Source organism: Chanos chanos, chromosome 14, assembly GCF_902362185.1.
Source record: "Chanos chanos chromosome 14, fChaCha1.1, whole genome shotgun sequence".
NCBI classification, from domain to species: domain Eukaryota; kingdom Metazoa; phylum Chordata; class Actinopteri; order Gonorynchiformes; family Chanidae; genus Chanos; species Chanos chanos.
This window is the reverse complement of record NC_044508.1, coordinates 3,651,997-3,672,541: the sequence shown is the minus strand read 5'-3', so window position 1 is coordinate 3,672,541 and position 20,545 is coordinate 3,651,997. Positions and strand designations below refer to the sequence as shown.

The following is a 20,545-nucleotide window of genomic DNA, read 5'->3' as shown; positions in this document are numbered from 1 at the left end:
CCTATACTGTTTATCAACAGTGTTCAAAAGTGCTTGAACATCGGTGGCGTAGTCGGTAGTCAACGTGCAGCAGATTAATAAACGAAACAGTGCAGAGCTCAGACAAAAAAAAAAAGAAAAAGTGTTTAACCCCTGCGTCAGCGTCCTCATGCCCCAGACCGACAGTAAAATGTAATGTGTGTACTCACAGGCAGCCACACCTGTCCACACAGGCTCAGCTTTAGCATTTAAACCCAGTTTGTCTTGAGTTCATCACAGTTAGAATGATACGATTCAAGTGTCAGATCTGTCACATTTTACGAGCGCAACTTCTGGCTGTGAAGCCTCGAAGCTCGGTAGACAAAACAAAACAAAACAAAACAAAAACTAAAAAAAAAAAACAAAGCTGTTGTTCAAATGCGTCCTCTCTCACAGGCAGTAAGTAGTGTTTGGGGAGGTAATTTTGAAAACATTTGCATCTACCATATGTCCCTTTCTTTAAAACAACAGCTTGGATGGTCAAAAAAAATGTTCACATTCATGTATGAAAGTAACAAATAGAAAAGTATAGGCGGTGCAACTCCCCTCTTACTGGAGTAAAGCTTTATGACTGAGATGTCCGCATGATTATTCATAGATGGTAGAGAATGAATACATGACAAACAGAACAACAGTCAGCAAACCAGAAACATGGCAAAACAGGTCCAAAAAAAACCCCACAACAACAACAGTAACAACAACAAAAACAAACAAACAAACAAAAAAAAAACAATACAAGTCTTGATGCAGAAAGTAATTACATTCATCCTAATCACTACACGTTTTTTTTTTGCCGGTTTGTTTACTTTGTACAAAAATATACACAAATGCACAACACACAAAGAATAAAAACAATTTTGCATTTGTTCATAAAAATGCATTTTTTTAAAGTACAGAATGATGTGATTTATGACACCAAAAAAAAAAAAAAAAAGAGCCATCATCAAAAAGATAACGGAGAAGAATTAAAACCACGAGTAAACAACACTCAAGTCAAAAGAATAACAGATCAGGGGAAAACAAATGCAATTAGAGAGGAAAAAAAGAAAAAAAAAACAAATAAAACCATAAACTCTTCACGTGGTCAAAGAAATATAACATAAAACATGCTTTAAGGATGTTGATCAATCTGTATGTCAGGGGTGGGGGGAAAAGTAAATCTAATCTAAATTTGTCTTTGTACAACACGCACACACAATCTATTGGTCAGAAGGAATTTAGTCATTTTAGCCAGTGGCTGACTTACGTGTTCAGTGCACTTAAGATTTGGGCGGGATTGGGGATAGAGTGAGTTGTGATTGGTTGATTGGTGCTCAGGGTGAGGGTGTTGTTGTTTTTGTTGTTGTTTGTTTGTTTGTTTGTTTTAGCCCACCCCCCCGATTCATTTGACATACTCAGCTGACTTCCAGAAGTGTCCTGGATGAGAGAGGCGGCGGTTCCGTTTGGGCAGTTTTTCCAGAAGCTCCACCAGCTTGGAGAAACTGGGTCTTTCCTCCGGGTCATAGGCCCAGCAGAAGAGCAGAATATCCTAGATGTGTGAGAACAGGACAAAACGTTCAGACTGAGCTCCTACCACCACACTCTGTAAAGGACAGTCAGCTGAGTCACACCGCAAAAGTCCAAAACAATATCCTTACAAACAAACAGAATTCACATAGTTACAGAACTGTTGTAATCCAGCCTTTAAGATTTGTTTGTTAAGGCAAGAGAAGTGTGTGTGTGTGTGTGTGTGTGTGTGTGTGTGTGACCATATGTATACAGTCACATTCCTCCTTCAGTCTTGTGCATTCTCAGTATGTCCTGTGAAACCCAATAAGATTTGGTCCATATTTCACAGGTCAAACCTCTGTTTACAAAATCAACCTCATGTGAAGTTGATGGGTAGATTGTTCTGACGGCACTGAGATCTCGTATAGAGTTTAAATGATGAAGGAAGAGCTTAGAGAGCTTTCAAAGGGAAAGGACTGCTGTAAAGAAAAATAAGGTCTGTGTTTAAAACGGCAGCACCGACATTAAACCAACACGCTGTGGTGTTTTTAAGTCTGTTAAGTCTCAGGAAGACGTCAAATACCGACAGGAGACGTCATCGAGTGGAGTAACAGCACGTGGCCCACGGCCTTTGAAATGAATGGTGTATCTTTATTCAAGCCTAAGCCACTCCTACGCTTGGACTCCCATAGTCTCTGCCATAACGGTAGACTAATTTTCTGCAGCACCAGGCTGTTCTTGTTTGTGTCAGAGCTGGACCGGGGCCAAGCCGGTATACAGAAAAACTGGTTTTGGATTTCAAATGAGTAGTATTCTCTGTGTGAGTCATCTCAGCTAACTAAAGTCAAAAGACTAGACTGCTACGTGACTAAGGACCCCGATGCGAAGAGGCCATGAGACTTGAGCTGGGTGAGAAGTATTGTACTGTGTCATTCTACAGAAAAGAAATTCAATCAACCAGTCCACCAGTCAGTCAGTCAAAAAGTCAACTGGATAATCAGTCAACCGGTCAATCTGTCAACCACCCAACCAGTCCACCAGTCAGTCAGTCAAAAAGTCAACTGGATAATCAGTCAACCGGTCAATCTGTCAACCACCCAATCAGTCAACCAGTCAATCGGTCTACCAGATAATCAGTCAACCAGTCAACCAGTCAACAAAATAATCAGTGAACCAGTCAACCAGTCAACTAATCAAGCAATCAACCAGTCAATCAGTCAATCAATGAACAAGATGGAGTTTTGTTTTTTGGGGGGGTTTTGCTGCTCTCTCTGTCCCTGGATGTCTATTGTAACGTGTATTTTAAGTTTTGCGGTTGAGACTGGACCTTTGAGCTCTGTTGATGTAGTGCATTGCTCACTACCTGCAATAAAGCCCCCTCATAAGGTGAAGAACAAAACTCACAAGTTTCACAAGGACACAGCTTGAGGTAAAATCCATAATTCATCTAAAAACACATGATAGCAATACAGAATTTCACCTGTTCCTAACACTGTTTTCTCTGTCGGTCTTTTGCTACTCCTGCCTAGTTGTGCAGTGCATTACGCCGACTAAAAAGCCACTCCGAGCGACGAACGGAATTCAACAGAACTCACCGAAATCTCCTTCCCCATTCCGATCTGCGTAAGATTGGGTTTCATTCCGCTCCCGACCTGCCATATGATCACCTCCGCTGGCTGGTTCTTGTACGGCCACTCGCGTGCGTGTAGCTCGTACCATATGGTGCTGGAGAAAACCCACAAACAGAGGGGTGGGGGATTATCATACGACATCATGGGAAAACAGCTGAGAGAAACTCAACAACTGAATTAAAAAAAAGGAAGAGAATTAAGAACCCAATGTATGAGAGTGTGAACAGCCAATCCAGATATCACACAGCACGCCAAACCTCACGTGTGCATGTCTGTCTTGGAGGTCCATTTCAAAACGAGCCTCAAAAAGGTCTTGGGGGGGGGGGGGGGGGGGGGGGCATAGCTGAGTGCCATTCTTAAAGATTAAAAGCACACCAAAGTTCACTGAACTGGATTTTAAAGTACAACTCAACATAATGTAAAATCTAAGAACCTGAAAATGTTGCTCTTAAAAATGACAACATGGGCTCCATGAACACGTCTCATGAGGAATTTGACGTTGCAAATACTAACAGAGTGCGAAACGCAGTTAGAACACATGGCAAATAATCAAGTTAATCACTTAGGCTTTTAATGCTATTCTAAAGTATTTCAAAGCACGTTGCCTGGGAGGAGACGTTGACCAACCCTCTCCAGGGTATACATGAGCCGACCCTTCACGAACGATCTAACATGCGCGCCCAACAGAGATCTCCCATGTTTGTCACATTAATCTAAATATATGCCCTTCACTGCATTTCCTGTTAACATTCAGCTCATCACTGCCGATGGAGGGGTCTGGATTCACAGGAGGGAATGGAATGGAATATGGCCTGAAATATGGTCTTTTTTTTTTTTTTAAAGAAAGGGAGAAGGAGAAAAAAAGAAAAGAAATTTTTAACAAGAAGCTGTAGGAGTCACCTCTGGGTAACATCCCCATCCATCCAGACCAGCTGGGCAGCTAACGTTAAGCCTTGAGTCCTGCATCCTAGAATGATTGTGTGTGTGTGTGTGTGCGTCTGTCAGAGCTCCCATATGGAGGAAACATCTGAGGATGCAATTGTGTTAGGACTCAGCGGAGCAGCGTTGTCCACCCACGCAGCTAAGACCATGTGCCAGACCACCAGAACCCGGCCGTGCCAGAGCACCAGAGCCCGGCCATATCTGAACAATGGCCTGTGTCCTGGCGCTCTTTCCTTCCCCTTCAAGGTTGTACTCCTGCTGATCTCAGATCAGTTTGTGCCTTTTTGGAATTGAAATCGGTAGAGGGGGAGCTGATCTCAAACCAGTACTTTCACTCTAATTTTTGAATGTTGCAGATGTTCTTAGAACGAATGAATGAAAGAATGAATGAACGAATGAGTGTGTTCTGAGGGAGTTTCCTAGGCGTATTTACCTTCATTTTGTACTGAACGACATATTCTGGACAAAGGTTATATGGGCTCAAGCAGGCACGACAGAACCGCAGTCATTTCCCTTTCACATGCACTTGAACTCTGTTTTGGTATTCTGCACTACCATCTGCTATTGTGTGAACAGGAAGTACATAAAATCTAAATCTAAGAGCATTTTTTTCGGTGTATTCTGTAAAAATACGAAAAAAAAAAAAAAACATAAAAAGGATCAAAATGAGAAGATGCTGATTTCTCAACACTACCATGCAGCCCCCCCCACCCCCCCCACCCCCACAACCGCTGTCTTCTCATCTGCATAATTACAAAACAGAATCAGGAACATGTAACATGTAGTAGCGCACGGAAGAGCTGGGAACATACCCGAAAGCGTAGACATCCGACTGCTTGGAGAAAGGCAGTTTGTCCTCTTCGGTTTCGGGGGAGAGTTGTCGGATGATCTCGGGAGCTAGATGGCACAGCCAACCGCTAGGAATCCGTAGCTTGTCCTTCCTCCTGCTGAGGGGAAATCCCCAAACAAGAAGTGTTAATATCAGACAGGTATCTCACACACGCAGACACACTCCGCAGGAGAGGAGAAGAGAGAAGGAGGCGTCAGACACATGCCTCAGCAGTATCCACAATCCATGATTAAAAACTGGAACACACTCTCGTTTCTGGAGAGAGACCTGTTAAGGTATTTGTCTAGAATTCACATCTCTTCCTTCTTGTTTTTTTTTTGTGTGTGTGAAAAAGTTGTTCAGTTCAGAACTTCAGAGAGCAAGGATAAAAGACACTAACTGCATAAAGAAGAAGTCAGCGTTAGACAGACAGAAGGCAGACAGACCCTTTGGTAAATATCAGTCATAACAAAGTGATGCTCCAGAGACAGGAGCGACCCTCAGAATTTCTCCTTCATAACCTGAAAAGCACACAAGGTGATATTGAGCCGGTAGAAAGTTCTAGTTTGTTAAACGACTTGGTAATAGTGGTTCAAAAACAGAGCCAAAATGTATGGCTAAAGTTAAAAATACAGAATTAAACGAAACATACTGCAACACATTTTAATAAGTCTTTGTTTATACTAAGTCAGGTGGTACCATCCAAATTTTCGAATGCTGGTTCTTCGCACGGTTTCCAACCTTAAATGTAAGTTTTTCACTGATAGGACTTCGCCTTGTAACTGACATGCTGGATTTCTTTCACTGACATCCGAAATTAACATATAACAATAACACAACAGCATTTACCTTAGTCTTAAAAACATGGGCTATATTTGTTAGCATAGCTAAATCTGAAATGTCCTCTGGTATATCTGACTGGCAGACACACTGACTTCTTAGTCAATGCACATGAATGGAAATGAACCAATTGTGTGTGTGTGTCTGTGTGTGTGTGTGTGTGTGTGTGTGTGTTCATTGCAAAGAATACAACAGTATTCATATTCACATACCAGTGCTATACATATTCACGGCACATGCTCACTAATCAATCAATTTCTAGAGTTGATGCAGTGGGATATGGAAGATTTTAATGGGAAGTCAGACTTTATTATGGATATGGATATGGATATATTTACAGGCTGAAGTTTAGTCATTTTGCGGATGACTGGCGACGGCGGCTCTTTATCTGCCCCGTGTGTGAGACTGCGTCTCATTAGCATGGCCCCTGCGTGAAACAGCCTTTCTCTCCCGTCTGCCGGCCAAACGCGCGGCGAATTGTCCAGAGTACGATCGAAGACCGTCGAAAACGGGCCGACAGGATGACTCAGTCTCCCAGAGAGCCCCTGCTAACACCGCCCCCCCCCCCCCCCCATCAAAACCCCCAGAACGTTCACAGTTACTTCACACGCCTTCAACACGTGTCCAGAATATCTATGTATGCAACACGTCTTCTCTCATCTTCTACTGAACTTTCCATACAACATGTCAAACCCTGAGTTATAAAAAATAAATCAGTAATGAAAATGATTCATGTCTGTTCTTTTTTTTTTTTTTTTTTTGTAAGGATTTATGAATAGACAAACAGCTGCAGCAGGCTGGTTGTAACCGACACCAATAAATTTCTCAAATCTCAGAACAGTCGTGGTGTCTGTTGACATGCGAGATCTCTTGATAAAGATTCAAGAGAGGATTGCGCTTCACGCGCGTAGCTCGACAGGCATACACATGGACACGGAGGCCGCATCCAAATGTTCGATCAAGAACGGGCACGTAAACCACCAACGGCAAAACTTTGGCTTTCCTGCAATTACCGCTGACACGCTCACACACGCAAACACATTCTTGGAGGAAATCATAGTAACGTCCAAACCAAAGCCGTGAGGGTTTGTCATATCGGTCTGTCAGTGCGGTTGATTTTATGTCTTTCCTGCCAATGAAAACACACTCAGAAATGAACAACATTTGCAGGCGGATGGCCAACCTGCACGAGAAAAAAAAAAAAAAGAAAGAAAAAATATAAATAAATAAAACAACACTGACATTATCGGTGATCTGTTCTGATATGGACACACAGCTCACAACACAATCATTTTGTTTGAAATCTCTAAAAAGACCAAGAGCTCGTAGATTTTCACAACATTGTAATGCATAGTCGAGGACTAATAGGAAGGAGGTTGACAATCATGAATAATTACCGACTTCCCACCGGCAGCACGGGGGGGGGGGGGGGGGGGCGTAAACAACTGAGGAAATGAATTATATTTACTCTCCGCGTCAAACTGTTTAAAAGGCGAATACACTCAAAACGCAGGTGAGAATCTTTAAAAATGTCAAACTAAAGTCAACACAGGTTTGTGATGGAGTTCAAACCCTTTGAGAGACATATGTGATTTTCAATGGCAGACCACCACCGTTCAGTGAGATTCGTCTAAAAAACAAAAAGTCAAAAGGAAATAAAAAGAAAAAGTGTGTGTGTGTGTGTGTGTGTGTGTGTGTGTATTTTCACTGCAGCATTTTTGGGGAGGAAAAAAAAAAGACGTTGAGTCAGAATCTTTCAAAGTGCTCTCTAAATGAACCCTTTCTAACCATATTCCATGAGAAACAACAAACACACACACACACACACACACACAAACATACATTAAAACCTCGTTCGAGGATTTCCATTTTACCTCTGTTGTCATGGCGTCAAGTGTTACTCAGAAACATCCTGTGTTTCGCTTGCTTATGAGCGCTGGAGGACAGAGGGAGAGTTAGAGAGAGAGCATACTGCAGTGCCATATTCAATGGCCAAGCTCTCTCTCTGTCTAAAGTGCAAGGTCCCCATAACGCACAAAGAGATGGATATAGCAGTATGATTTTCATAACCGGAAACCTTGTCTGTGTGCCTCTTACAATTAGTCTTTTATACAACCGTTCCCACTTATGGGCTTGGTAAATGCATTCAGCCCCTGCTGCCTTTTAGCCAAACACCCGCTCTTATTTCTCTAGGCACAGCGACATAGGTCGAACATGGGGTAGTACATTTAGATCCGTTCAACATTTCCTTTGAATGGAAAAGCTCATCTTGATTTTTTTTTATAGACAGAGAGCGATAGGGATGGTACGCGCATCCCAAAGGGCTAAAACGGAAGAGATTTCATTAAACAAACAACTAAACAAACAATACAAAACAAAGCAACGCTATTCATTAAGGGAAGTTCTCGCGACGGCTGTCAGCTGTTTCAGAAGGCGGGTACCGTGCGAAGTATTTTAAAAGAGCTCGGGAAAAAAGGCTAGAGAAGGTGGTAATAACAGGTTGTGAGTTTTAATAACCCACTACAAGAGATTTTTATGAAAAGAAAAGAGCCGTCGAGGCCCCTTGCAAAGCCGTCTGGCGTACATAATTACCTATATGCTTAAGACGGTTACGCCTGGAAAACAAACTCCGACGCGGGAGAGACCCGAAAAACCTGACATTTGAGCTTCTCCACTCTCAGACGAAAAACTGGATGAATTTTTCAACAGCGTAGTGCTTCAAACCTGATTTATAGGCCACACACAGAATTCTCAACCAATTTCATTCTCTTCTGGTGATTAACTAATGCAAAAAAAACCCCATATTGAGTAATCAAGAGAGACGGCTGCTTCTTAAACGTGGATTCCTTCTAACCGAATGAGAGATTTTTTTTTTAATTGCTTACAGGCAAAGATCGGACGAAAATAAACAAATTAAATGAATTTAAATCATGTAAGAACTCTCATTACCTCAACAAACTTGTCAGTCACAACCAAGAGTCAGAGAAAATTAAAAAAAAAAAAAAAACCCAACAACTTCCAGTGCTTCTTAGTCACGCTGTCAAGACAGGCTTCTTCTAAAATCAGAACGTTTTTCATACTAATTTCTTCTGCTCTTTTACCGTCTGTATGTCCCATTGAAATTGAAACTGAGGTTCTGATCATTCTGAGTTTCTGTGAGCAAAAAGACCAAACACAACAAAGGCTTGATAATGTAAATTTGTTCATTGTTACACCCCTGCAACGGAACCCCTGAACAGCTATCAAAGTCCCCCTTGCTCCCAACGGCAGGTTAATAACGAGTGAAAGAACAATTATGACATTAATGTTGCGAAAAACAAATTCAAAACAAACGCTTATGGTGAGGCATTTAGATTCAGTCATAAAATGAGTTTTTTTTGTGGTTTTTTGGTGAGCATGTTCTAGAATAGTCTGACATACCTGCCTGCCTGCAAAACACCCGATATTGTGAAGAGTCCGAAGTCTGTGATCACCACTTTGCCGTTGTCATAAAAGACGTTCTTCGATTTCATGTCTTTGTGTAAGATACCTTTTGCGTGTAGATAGCCCATGCCCTGAGAAAAACATACACACACACACACGTGAACTCACATCAAACGTCTTTCAAATTTCAACAATGTCAGAGGCATTCAATAGTCGTTCCATGCTTACCTTAACCATCTCCTGGGCAATCTGCCTGGTTTTGTTCACATCTAGGATCACTTTCGCGTCCCTCACGACAGAATACAGGGTTCTTCCTTTACACAGACTGCAGACAAACAGAGGACAGGGAGAAACTTTACCTCCCAGTAACTGAAAGTCACATTTGTTCGGCTCCACAAACCGTACGAGCCTGTACTCGTGGACCTGCGGCAAAAGAGCTATTGAGACAAACTCCAAACCTCTTTCTTTTATGACCAGTCATTTACCCCTGTGAAGCCAAGTTCACTGCTCACATCTAGGCATTTGATATATGACTCTTGCGTTCAGCATTGCTGAGGGGAAACATAAAAACGTGAGTTTTGAGGAGCTGTGTTCAGATAAGAGAATAAGAGATGTGGTCTGGCAACCAGCAGGCCATGGGTTTGATTTAGAGTGAGGTATCTGGCGACCCCTTACGAATCATTTTCAGAGAGAGTCACACAATTTGCCTGATCCTTTACTTCGGTTCCTTTATCTCCCCCGCAAAAAAATTGTTAAAAATGCTTTCACGCGAATGCAGATATTCTTGCCTGACTAAAGAAAATTCCCGTGAGCATTTAAAAATGTTGCCTGTTTTATAACCTGTAGACTTTAAGCAAAATGTTCATCTAATACTCCCTTTTCTAAGCTCCAGTTCTGCTAAACGAACACCACACCTTTTTCTAATTCTATCCTATTACTATCACACCTGACTCAACTTCGCACCTCATTACCCAGCGCTCGGTAAACCAAAATCAAGCTCTCTGCAGCCTGAATGTGATGCACTTGCTAGTTTTCAACATCTCTGGGCCTGGAGATGAGCGACAGCAGGCTGGCGGAGAGAGTGGTTATCTGGGTTAGCTACAGGTGGACGCGGAGAGGATCTTCACCTCAGCAGGGTGGATGATGGAGCGCTAAACTGACTCCACGACACCTTGTCTCCGACTGCGTGGCCCTGACGTAGGTGGCTACACAGGACCTGAGGCCATGCGAACAGTACTTTGATACATATTCATTAGCGGTACAGGGGAATATCTAACCATATTTAGCAGCACTCCTGGCTTCTTCAGCTCCTCTGGATGTAAACGACTTTGTGACGCACTGAAGAAGAAACCAATATCCAGCTGATGCCCGTCATCGGCAGACGCCACCGTCGCCCCGAGGTCTTGATGATGGCAACAATCTTGGCATGGCAGCATTTTCACCTTCTGTGGCACTTTGTTTATTCACAAGACTAATGCCAACAAATGCCTTCTACAAAATGTCTGGCTCTCGCTTTTCCTTTTTTTTTTCCCCTCACTGAAATTACACTCGACGCAGAAGGAAAAATAAATAAATAAATAAATAAATAAATAAATAAATAAATAAATAAATAAGTAGGCCGCTGACTTTGGGTAATAATTATGCCACGCAGGAGGAGGGATGCAAGAGCCAATCAGTGTACAGTCGCTCATAAGAATCTCACGACAAACAATCAATATTTATATTCCCCTCGCTCTGACGCTCGCCTTTTCGCCAACAAGACAATTTCTTTCCATTCAACTTCAATTTAGCCTTGGTTTGTTCGGTTGCCTCTGTGGGTAAGTGGTCTGAATTGAACGATAGTGGTGTTTGTCCCACGCTGCCCCCCCACCCCCCCACCCCTTTTTTTTCCCAGGCACGATAAAAGGCAGCTTTTTGAGACATGATAATAAAAACCATGAAATGAGTCGATGTTTACTTTGATTTTTTTTTTTTTTTTCGGCGCAAGTCACCCGGGCCTTCCTAAGTAGGTAGGATTTCTATCAACGTTTCCAAGCACTCGAAACGATGAAGTGGCGTTTGTTTTGCTCATATAAAGTCAGATTACGGGGGGAAAAAATTAGCCGATATTTTCAAAGTTGATTAGAAGTGGTAGATACAAATGTGGTTTTTAGTTATTTATATTTCTCTTTTGTTTTTGTTCTATTTAATTAGTTAGTAAGTTAGTTTGTTCGCTTAATTATTTAGTTTGTGGGTTAGTCGGTTTCATTCAGAAAAGCAATGTGCCTGCTCTTTTCTCATTTAAGGAATGATTTGTCTGGTCTAATATGTATTGCACAGTGATCCAATGGCCTATAACACCTTACACAGGTGACCCTCTGTGTCAGAGGTCACATGCCTCCGCAGCAGCCTTGGGGTTAACGGCCTTGAGCAGATCATCCTGGGTTTCAAACCTATAACCCTCTGGTGTCTTGAACTAGTCCCTCACTGCTACCCAATTACTTCTGCAGAAGTATAAACCTGTTTGCTATTCATTATGTTTCACTTGAGCAGATTCTAAGAGGTCACCATGACTTATGATTGCAAACATCTAGCCACACACTTTAAAAGCCACCTGCTTTCTCGCGAAGCGGTAGTGTGGCTGTCTCGCCCTAAAATCTCTCTTCCTATAATCCCCTAATCTTCTGTTGCGAAGGACACCAATACATTTCATTATGTGTAGACTCCTTTTAGGAGACTCTTGATCTGGAAATCGATTAAAATCCAACTGAGTGAAAAAAAAAATCCAGGAACGAAAAGGCACTTTTGTAGTTGTGTGCTCTTTTCTTTTAATCCCCTTGTTTCCTCCTGTTTTTTTATTGAGCTGTATATTCCTAAAAAGAATCCATTAAAGCTTTTCCTGTTTACTACGTTGAAAGGTTCGTACCTCTTAAAAAGTAAAGGTCTGTATCACATGCAAAGGTAGAACTGTGGTTTGCTAGTTCTCTCTCCCCTCTCGTTCTTCAAATCCATTTTTGCTGTTGTTGGTAAAGACAGATATGTGATTCAAAATGCACATTCAAAGTTGATTACCGACCGGATCTGAGCTAATCGAGCATTAAAAATGGTTTTCAATAAACATCGACTTGGAAACATGGAGTGTTCTGTCGCACATGCTTGGTAAGTAACGTCTCCACCAAAACTGAGACGGGAAAATTTGGCCCTTCCGTCACTACCTGGCCCTCTGACTTGTGAAAACATCTCATTAGCAGGCCCCACAATGGATGAGCCACGGCTACAGGTGTCTACAATTGCATTTAATAGGATTTTAGAACATAACGCATCACAATGGATCAGTTATTTAAAAAAAAAAAATAAACGAAGGCAGTAATTCCGGAACAGAACTTCGCAAGTTAGTGATTAGAGCTCCCAGACTGACTCACTGTGCAGACGACTTCCCCCTGCTGATTATCAGCTGTGGGCTACCGACGTTGTCGTAGGCGGACAGACCAATCAGGGCTTTTAAAACAAATGATATGCAGATTGCTCTGGAGGTTAGAGGTTATGTAAGTTTGACAACGGAGCTCTGTACAGTAGTTTTAAATGAAAGTCAAAATCATTCAGGTGTTTGACCAGGAGAAACCACAGCGGTGGCAGGATAATTTACCTATAATTATCATATTCTCCAAATCGTCCCCCCTTTTTGACTAGTTTTGCCCTAATTCGCCTAAATGTCCTCTATAGTTTTCTCCTCTTTTCTCTTCATGTTCTTAAACCTCCCATTTCCTCTGCTTTATGTGTGTGGTTTTTGTATGTTTTTACACAGAGTGATAACGTCACTCTAAAACAACAACACTGATGATGTCACTCCCGACTGTGATGTCATCACTCAGCTGCACCATAATACTAAGAGCCCTGCCCACCTGGTGATGATGGCCAAATGCGGCGGACTCATGCAGGCACCCATGAACAGGACCACGTTCTCATGGCGCGTGTTACGATAGGCCATCACTTCCCGCTTAAACGCCTTGAGCTGCTCCTCGTTGTCACGTTCGATGTCGATGAGGCGGATGGCCACTTCGCCGTGCCAGCGGCCATGGTACACCTGTCCAAAACGGCCTTTCCCGATGAGCTCGCCGATCTCCAGCTGCTCGAAGGGAATGTCCCACTCCTGCAGGAAGATGCTGGTCTGGCTAGCCTTGCGGGGGAAGTTACGGGCGGACAGGAGGGAAAGGTTCATCTCCTCGAACTCGTCCGCAGAATCCTCCGCCTCATCGTTGCCCTCCTCGTTCTGTTGAATGAAGCGCAAGTGGACCGCCACGGTTAAACTTCGTGTTCGTGTAAAAAGGTGTTCCTCCGCACAAAGTGAGTTAATATTTATCCAGTTTTATACATACTACAGTAGGCCGGATGCAAAAGTGTTCTGCTACCACAGAAATATGGCTTGGACTGTATTGTGTTTAACTATTGCACACGACACATTACATAGCATATCACATGGGTCACTCTTCCAAAGGCCTGGAACTAGCCACCGTATTTAGGAGGCCACCAATACTGATGGTCAATATACTTTTTGGGAGAACACTGAGTGAACAAAACAGATCTAAAGATTCAGCCTCTTGTATGATGACCCTCTGTGTGTCCTTAAATAACCCATAATTGCTCTTTACATTATGAAGCAGTAATTGAAATTAGACTCAAGGGGGTGGTTATCATAAAACTTCTGGACACTGATTGGACAATGAGCCTTTGGCTACAAAATGTTGTCGACTCCCATTGGAGGCTGCAGGCTCCTAAGATCCAAAAGGGTGAGCTTAGGTCACGCACACAGCACTTTTCACAAAGCTGGCTAATTACCCATAAATCTATGACGCCACTGACTGGGCACGGGTGAGAAAGAGAGAGAGAGGGAGAGACAGAGAGAGAGGAAATGGATGACTCACGTCAGATGTGGGCTCAACTTCAATCTGCAACACAGGACTTGCTTTGTTGCTGCGAGAACACAGAGGAAGACAAACGAGTCAAATCAGTCTTTCAATTACAGCGATAAAACAGACGCTGCCCCCAATCCGATCTGGTTGTCACTCGGCGCCGTAATGAACAACAGGTACTCGGAGAAGAAAAGTCCCACCGCCAACACCACCTGGAGGGGGATGGGCTTTCGGGATGTGTCGTGACCTTCTAACGGGGTCATTAACTCTAACCTGGAGTCACCCCCACAATACACACATATGTATGTCCTTACTCTTCAGCGTATGGAAAAATAACAATAACAATGTACGCCTTGGGGGTTGAGGTCTCTGTGGATTGGACCATACAAACATATTTTTCCTCTAATGAATGAAGCCAATCCAAGGTTCTGGAGCTTCGTTAACCCACGGAATGGCACCGTGAGGGCCCGAGAAAGACCGGAATTGCCGAGGAAAACATGTGGAGACGTGAGGAAAACGTGTGGAGACGCGAGACATTCGGCGGAGGTCTCGATGAAACAATGAGAACGTGTGTTTCTGTAAGCACGTAAAGGATTGCTCTGTTCCTCCACGTGCCCCTGACCCTTTTTTCACCCCTGTTTGTCAGCGAACGATGTGGAAAAAACCAGCGCATTGTACCGTTTTGACCGTTCCTGACACTTTTATTATAAAAACTCCATTCACATTCATCTGAACAAGAATTCAGAATTCTCACGTCTAAAGACATAAGAGGTGTATTTTTTATTACATTTTATTACATTACGCTGTATGTCTTCTAACGCTGCTTTGACAAGTTACACAGAGACACATAAACGTATTTATAATTAACCGTATCTCTTCACTCTTGTGAATTCCTTTGGGTGTTTGGTTTTGCGGGTTTGGTTTCGTACAGATTGCCGCACGGAGCGAGAAGTGTAGCGTGGGGGCATCGTTAGCCAAAAGAACACGGGCTTTGTCCTCCACAGCATCCCAGCACAGTTTTTCACAGAGACGTTTTTTGCTCCAGTAACTCCAGTTATTCATTCCATAATCGTTTTTGCTCACAACTCCCAGAAATAGACACGCAGATTACGAGGCATGCATGTGGCCCTCACTCACGCTATGCCATTAAAAAAAAAAAAATATTCACGTATTATAGAAACGCATAGCTGAACAAACATTACTGCGCTGCAGTAAATTTGCACGTGAAGTTTCCTCCTATTTTTCTTTCCTTAAATATATGTATGCATAATAGATCTATCCATCTATCCATCTATCTATCTATGTATCACTCATCCGTCCATTCATCCATTCCTCCATCCATCCATGCGTCTGTTGTGGTCTTATGCTTATAGTACAACATGACAAAACACATATTTTGGTCCAGGCTGAGAGAGGCTCACCCAGGCTCTGAGAGGACGGGGTGGAGAATGACCTGTGGTGCTCTGCTGGGAGCCTCCGGAGCCACGACATCTAACAGACAGGGAGAAAAGAGAGGGGGGGAGAGAGAGAGAAAGGGAGAGAGATGGGGAGAGAGAGAGAGGGAGAGAGAGAGAGAGAGAGAGAGAGAGAGAGAGAGAGAGAGAGAGAGAGAGAGAGCATTCTTTTCAGTAAAGAACAGAAAGCAAGGATCTTGTCAGATCCTGATGAAAAATGAAGGGAAACACAGAAACACTCGCACTCAAAGGCTCCAAAAACACCAAAACAAACCTTCATTTATTCATTTATTTTCAGGGCCAAGCGAGAGCTTTCCCATGATAAAAAAATATTGTCTAGACCGCATCAGTGTCCTTTTTGAAGCGTTTTGTATGCCTATTACTTTCTGTTTTGCAAATACAACTTCAAATCTGCCTAAGTATGTGTGTCAAATACCCTCGTCTTCTGTCAAGAACGAGACGTGATTGTGTGAAATGAAAAATCACTGGCTATTCTCAGCGAAGTGGTCAGCACTAGCTGTGTGATCTAAACCACTGGGTTCACAGCATGTATGTATCAAAGGCTTTTCGCTCATGAGTGTGCCCCCCCTTACCCCCCCACCCCCCGCGGAACAAAGATCATTCTGTGACTTTATTTGTTTGGGAGGGATCTGGGGAAGGCCTGTAAAAAAAGACAAGTCATTAGGCAAATGAGTGGAGAAACAAGAGGTGTGTGGAGGGTGGAATGTCTCTCAGAAAGAAAGAAAGAAAGAAAGAAAGAAAGAAAGAAAGAAAGAAAGAAAGAAAGAAAGAAAGAAAGAAAGACAGAAACACACATCAAGAGTCCTCCTTTGTTGGCACCCGTCGCGGTGCATTATGGGTAGGCAGGGACAATGATCAATGAAGAGATTCTTACCGGGAAAGATGAACTGCTGTTTGTATTTGAAGAGATGCGAACCTAGAAAGAAAAAGGGGGAGAGAGAGAGAGAGACAGAGAGAGAGAGAGAGAGAGAAAAGACAGGTTGCCTGGAGAGCATGACAGCGGGCAGTACAGGCTGAACTCTCCTTAAGCCGTAATAAACAGAGTAGAATAAAATAGAGTGTTTCCTCAGAGCACAATGTATATTTGCGATTCTAGCCACATCATGCTACTTCAGACTGACATCCTCTAGAAAAGCTCAGTACAGCCAAAACCCGCGGTAAATTAGCATACTGATTTAGCAACATACATTCAGACTGGTCAGACAGGTAGATTGAATTGACAGATAGAATTTGACAGTTTACTAAAACTTTTTTTTAAAATATACAAATAGATGGAAGTTATTTTATCATTTGATTCGTTGGGAAAGGAAATAAAAGACAGAACTACTCATGCGAACACGCTGCTGAACTGTAACGTTTGTGTGTTTCTATAATAATTTCATATTTCAGTTCAAATGTAACTACTACACAAGTCTGATCCCATAAACCAGAAACACTGTTTATTTTATTACCCAGAGCGCACAACGTAGGACAAACAGCATTAGGAATCAGCACTGAGACGAAATTCTGGGTCAGAGCGAGTCGTTTTCGGGACCCCTCCCACTTACCCGCTGGGTTGGGCTGCTTCTGTTGTCTGGCGCTTTGAGGCGACGGGTGTAGAGGCGACGGGGGCGTGGCACTGGGGGGAAGGGGCGGGGCAGGGGATGAAGGGGTGGAGGATGTGGTGGAGGAGGGGTTACTGCTGGAGTCAGGCTGGTATGGAAGAGGGATGTGATCCTGGCAGGGAGACAAAGAGAAAGAGTCTCATTAAAATCGTCTGTTTTCATCCGGTCAAATATTATATTTATATTTATTGTATATTTAAATTCAGTATGCTGCACGTATAATATCTGATGACTTTCCGCATGTGATATATTGGAATATACAATGTGATACAATGTACACAATGTAATATTTGATATTTCATTCTTGAATGTATTCCATATTTAATATATTTAATTGATTGGCTACATTTCAATACACTCCAACACCCCTTGTCTCTTATTCTTTATTTCTGGACTGGATGAATCAAAGTGACAGCAAGGGGACCTCACTTGAATTCTACTGTAAATGTCGCTCCAGCAATGTTTTTGATCCCCCGTTTATGTCAGTGTTTAGGAGACAAGGAGGCAAGGGAACATTTATAAATATTGTGATGGTGACTGTAATCCAAACAGCAGGTCAATGTCCGTGCTCAATGAGTGTAAACCCCTATTGCTTTGAGAGCTATAGTAGAGAAGTTACTACAATAGGAAATCTATTTCCAGATCCAGGCAAATTAGCCAGATCATAAGAAGAAGGGGGAGGGCATATCAAGACAGACAGAGAAAAGAGAAAAAAAAAGATCTTATTGAATCTGACTTTGGTTTACAGATGTGCTTCTTGTCATTAGAGACTCACAATTTTACAGTCTGGTCTGCCTCTTTGTCTCTCCCTCTCACTCTCTCTCCCTCTCACTGTCTTACTCCCTCTCTGTCTGTCTCCCTCCGTCTCTCTCTCTCCCTCTCACTCTCTCTCCCTCTCTCTTTCTTGCTCTCCGTCTCTCTCTCCCTCTATCTTTCGCGTTCCTTCTCTCTGTCTTTCTTGCTCCCTCTCTCTCTCTCTCTTTCCCTCTGTCTGTCTGTCTCTCTCTCTTCCTCTCTTTCCTTCTCTCTGTCTTTACTGCTCCCTCTCTCTCTCTCTCTCCCGCTCTCTCTATCTCTCTGTCTCTCTCTATCCATCTCTCTCCCTCCTTCTCTCTGTCTCTCTCACCCCCCTCGGTCTCTCATGACTAATGCAGAGCTGGAACCTAAAGGCACTGCTGCCTTGGCTTTACACTATGCCAGGCTCTGGTTACTGAGAGACAGTTACTGTGCTCATGCTCCTCTCACACATAACGCCAGACGACACACTGGAGCGTCTGCCCGGCCGTCAATTAGAATCATTACATGTTAAGAGCTCTCCTGGAAGAAAAACATCTCGACCGCCGCATTGCACAAGCTCTTCAGTTTTCCTCCGTAACCCAACGGCTTCACCTTACGGCCGAGCTCGCCGCTGTCTGTCGACTAATGGATGGCGGGCGGTGATGAATTCTATGTTTGTATGTTTTCTTTCCTGTTGTTTTGGTGGTGAAAATGGGCGGGGGGGTGAAGGGGGGGAGGGGTATTGGGGGGGGGGGGGGGGTTGAAATTGCAGCATACAAATTGCTTGCACCTGGAATAGCAAATTAGGAAGTCAGATCTAAAAAGCCTGTGTGTCATGTCTGGGTTATGTCAAAACAAGACAGAAATTTGACAAGAAAAATGAAAGAGGGCCATATTTGTGGTGAACAGTAGGAGTGCTGCATTAAAAAGAAAAAAAAATAGGCAGAAAGAAAGAAAAAAAGCGATGGGCCAGATGTATGCGGTTGGCCAGGCACGTCTGGTATTTTGGGATATGAAATTTTAAGCATATTTTCATTCTTTTGGGGCGGGGGGGGGGGGGGGGGGGGGGCTGACATTTTCTGTTGTCTTTAATTGTTTATCAAAGAACAAACTCCAGAGTATACATCGAATCCAAAGACATAGGTCAAATTTCTGCGAAATCCAGTCTCTGTGTAGTCGGAGTTTTTTGGTGTTTGGGCCATAATGCACAGAGTTGACATGTGAAGTATCTTACCTTGTTAATTTTGTTGGTTTTCGGTAGAGTCTGGCTGATGTGCAAGTCCGTGTATCTGAGGGGATTGTTGATGTCACATGGTACCGACTCTGTCCTTACAAGTTGCCGGGCTGGGGGTGGGGTTGAGGGGAGGCGGGGGGAGGGGGGGTGGTCGGAGAAAAGTGTAACCATAGTAACTGGAAACTCGGAGAAAAGTCTACGTGACAAAGCTCGAAAGAGCGTTACTCAAGTTAAGATAAAGCAGGAAATGAGAAGATGTCTGAAGGTACACGCTTTAGAACATTGTTAGAGCAGTCACAAACACACATTAATCGATTGACTTACCTTGAGATGTTCCTTGATCTTCTGGATCAAAAGGGAAAAAGGGAGACAAATAAAGGAGAGAGAGAGAGAGAGAGAGAGAGAGAAGAGTTGGAAATCTTCATTTTATAAGGATTGTACAGCAATATAACAAACTCTCAAAGCAATTTTCAATACCTAAGTCCTCATTCTGTAGGCTGGATTACACTGACAGCCTTAAACTCAATCACAAATGTATGTATGTATGTAAGTATGTATGTATTTATGTATGTATGTGTATATGCATATATTTTTAATTTACTTTCAAAATTCACTTACACAAAATTGTTAACAAGTATCACCCGTATTCATACATTTCCACAAAGGATTCATAACACAGAACTTCTTTTTACAAAGAAAAGAAAGTGGTACTGGCTGAAATATGAGTATACGTTCTACATCGAAACATACAGTTAGTCATTTTTAAAAGGAGTTTTTATGAAAAGGAGAAATGTTATATACCTTTGAACGAGTCCCTACCTCCTCGATGATAAATCAGTAAATGGCAAGGAGGTGCCTCTTTGGTACATTTGTTGTGGCACTTCAGCCTAACAAACGATAACAATCAGAATTATGAACAAACATGCACATGTGTGTGTTTTTACGAGGACACAGAATTTAATACTCCACGCACCGCTCGGGAAAACGGATAACCAGAGCTGTCTAAACTGTCTCGCTGTCCGAATTTCACATTCATTTGTTTTGTCATTTGTTTTGTGATTTATTCAAATAATCTGCTTTTATTGATAATAGTAATTAAACCTAATCTGAATGTTCACGTGAAACCGGCGTGCAAATTCCAAACAGGCACTTAACGCATTTAAACGCTCTCATCCCTCCTCTCTGTAATCCGCTGAATTACACCCATGGCGTTCCGACCGTGTTTATGCTAACGACACCTCTTCCGTCATATGGATCCATAAAACTCTCATTAGATCAGCGTGTTGTTGTTCTTTTTCCATTTTTTTTTCTATGCCTGTCCTCTGGGATCACGCGCCGTTTGACGTGTTTGATGTAGCTGTGTCCCATCATGTCCCATCATGTCACATCCAGTTC

The 20,545-nt window shown here is 42.8% G+C and overlaps 1 protein-coding gene across 1 annotated transcript in view; it reads right to left on the bottom strand.

Annotated features, from left to right (window-relative positions):
• Window positions 1-1,399: 1,399 nt before the first annotated feature.
• ksr2 (kinase suppressor of ras 2) overlaps window positions 1,400-20,545 on the bottom strand; it is a 64,866-nt gene continuing 45,720 nt past the window's right edge. The window contains 13 exon segments of the mRNA XM_030791678.1: window positions 1,400-1,546; window positions 3,102-3,231; window positions 4,892-5,026; window positions 9,169-9,302; window positions 9,400-9,496; window positions 13,053-13,420; window positions 14,073-14,121; window positions 15,482-15,551; window positions 16,410-16,451; window positions 17,083-17,251; window positions 19,151-19,260; window positions 19,475-19,495; window positions 19,952-20,037. Coding sequence (XP_030647538.1) covers window positions 1,400-1,546; window positions 3,102-3,231; window positions 4,892-5,026; window positions 9,169-9,302; window positions 9,400-9,496; window positions 13,053-13,420; window positions 14,073-14,121; window positions 15,482-15,551; window positions 16,410-16,451; window positions 17,083-17,251; window positions 19,151-19,260; window positions 19,475-19,495; window positions 19,952-20,037 — 1,558 coding nt within the window.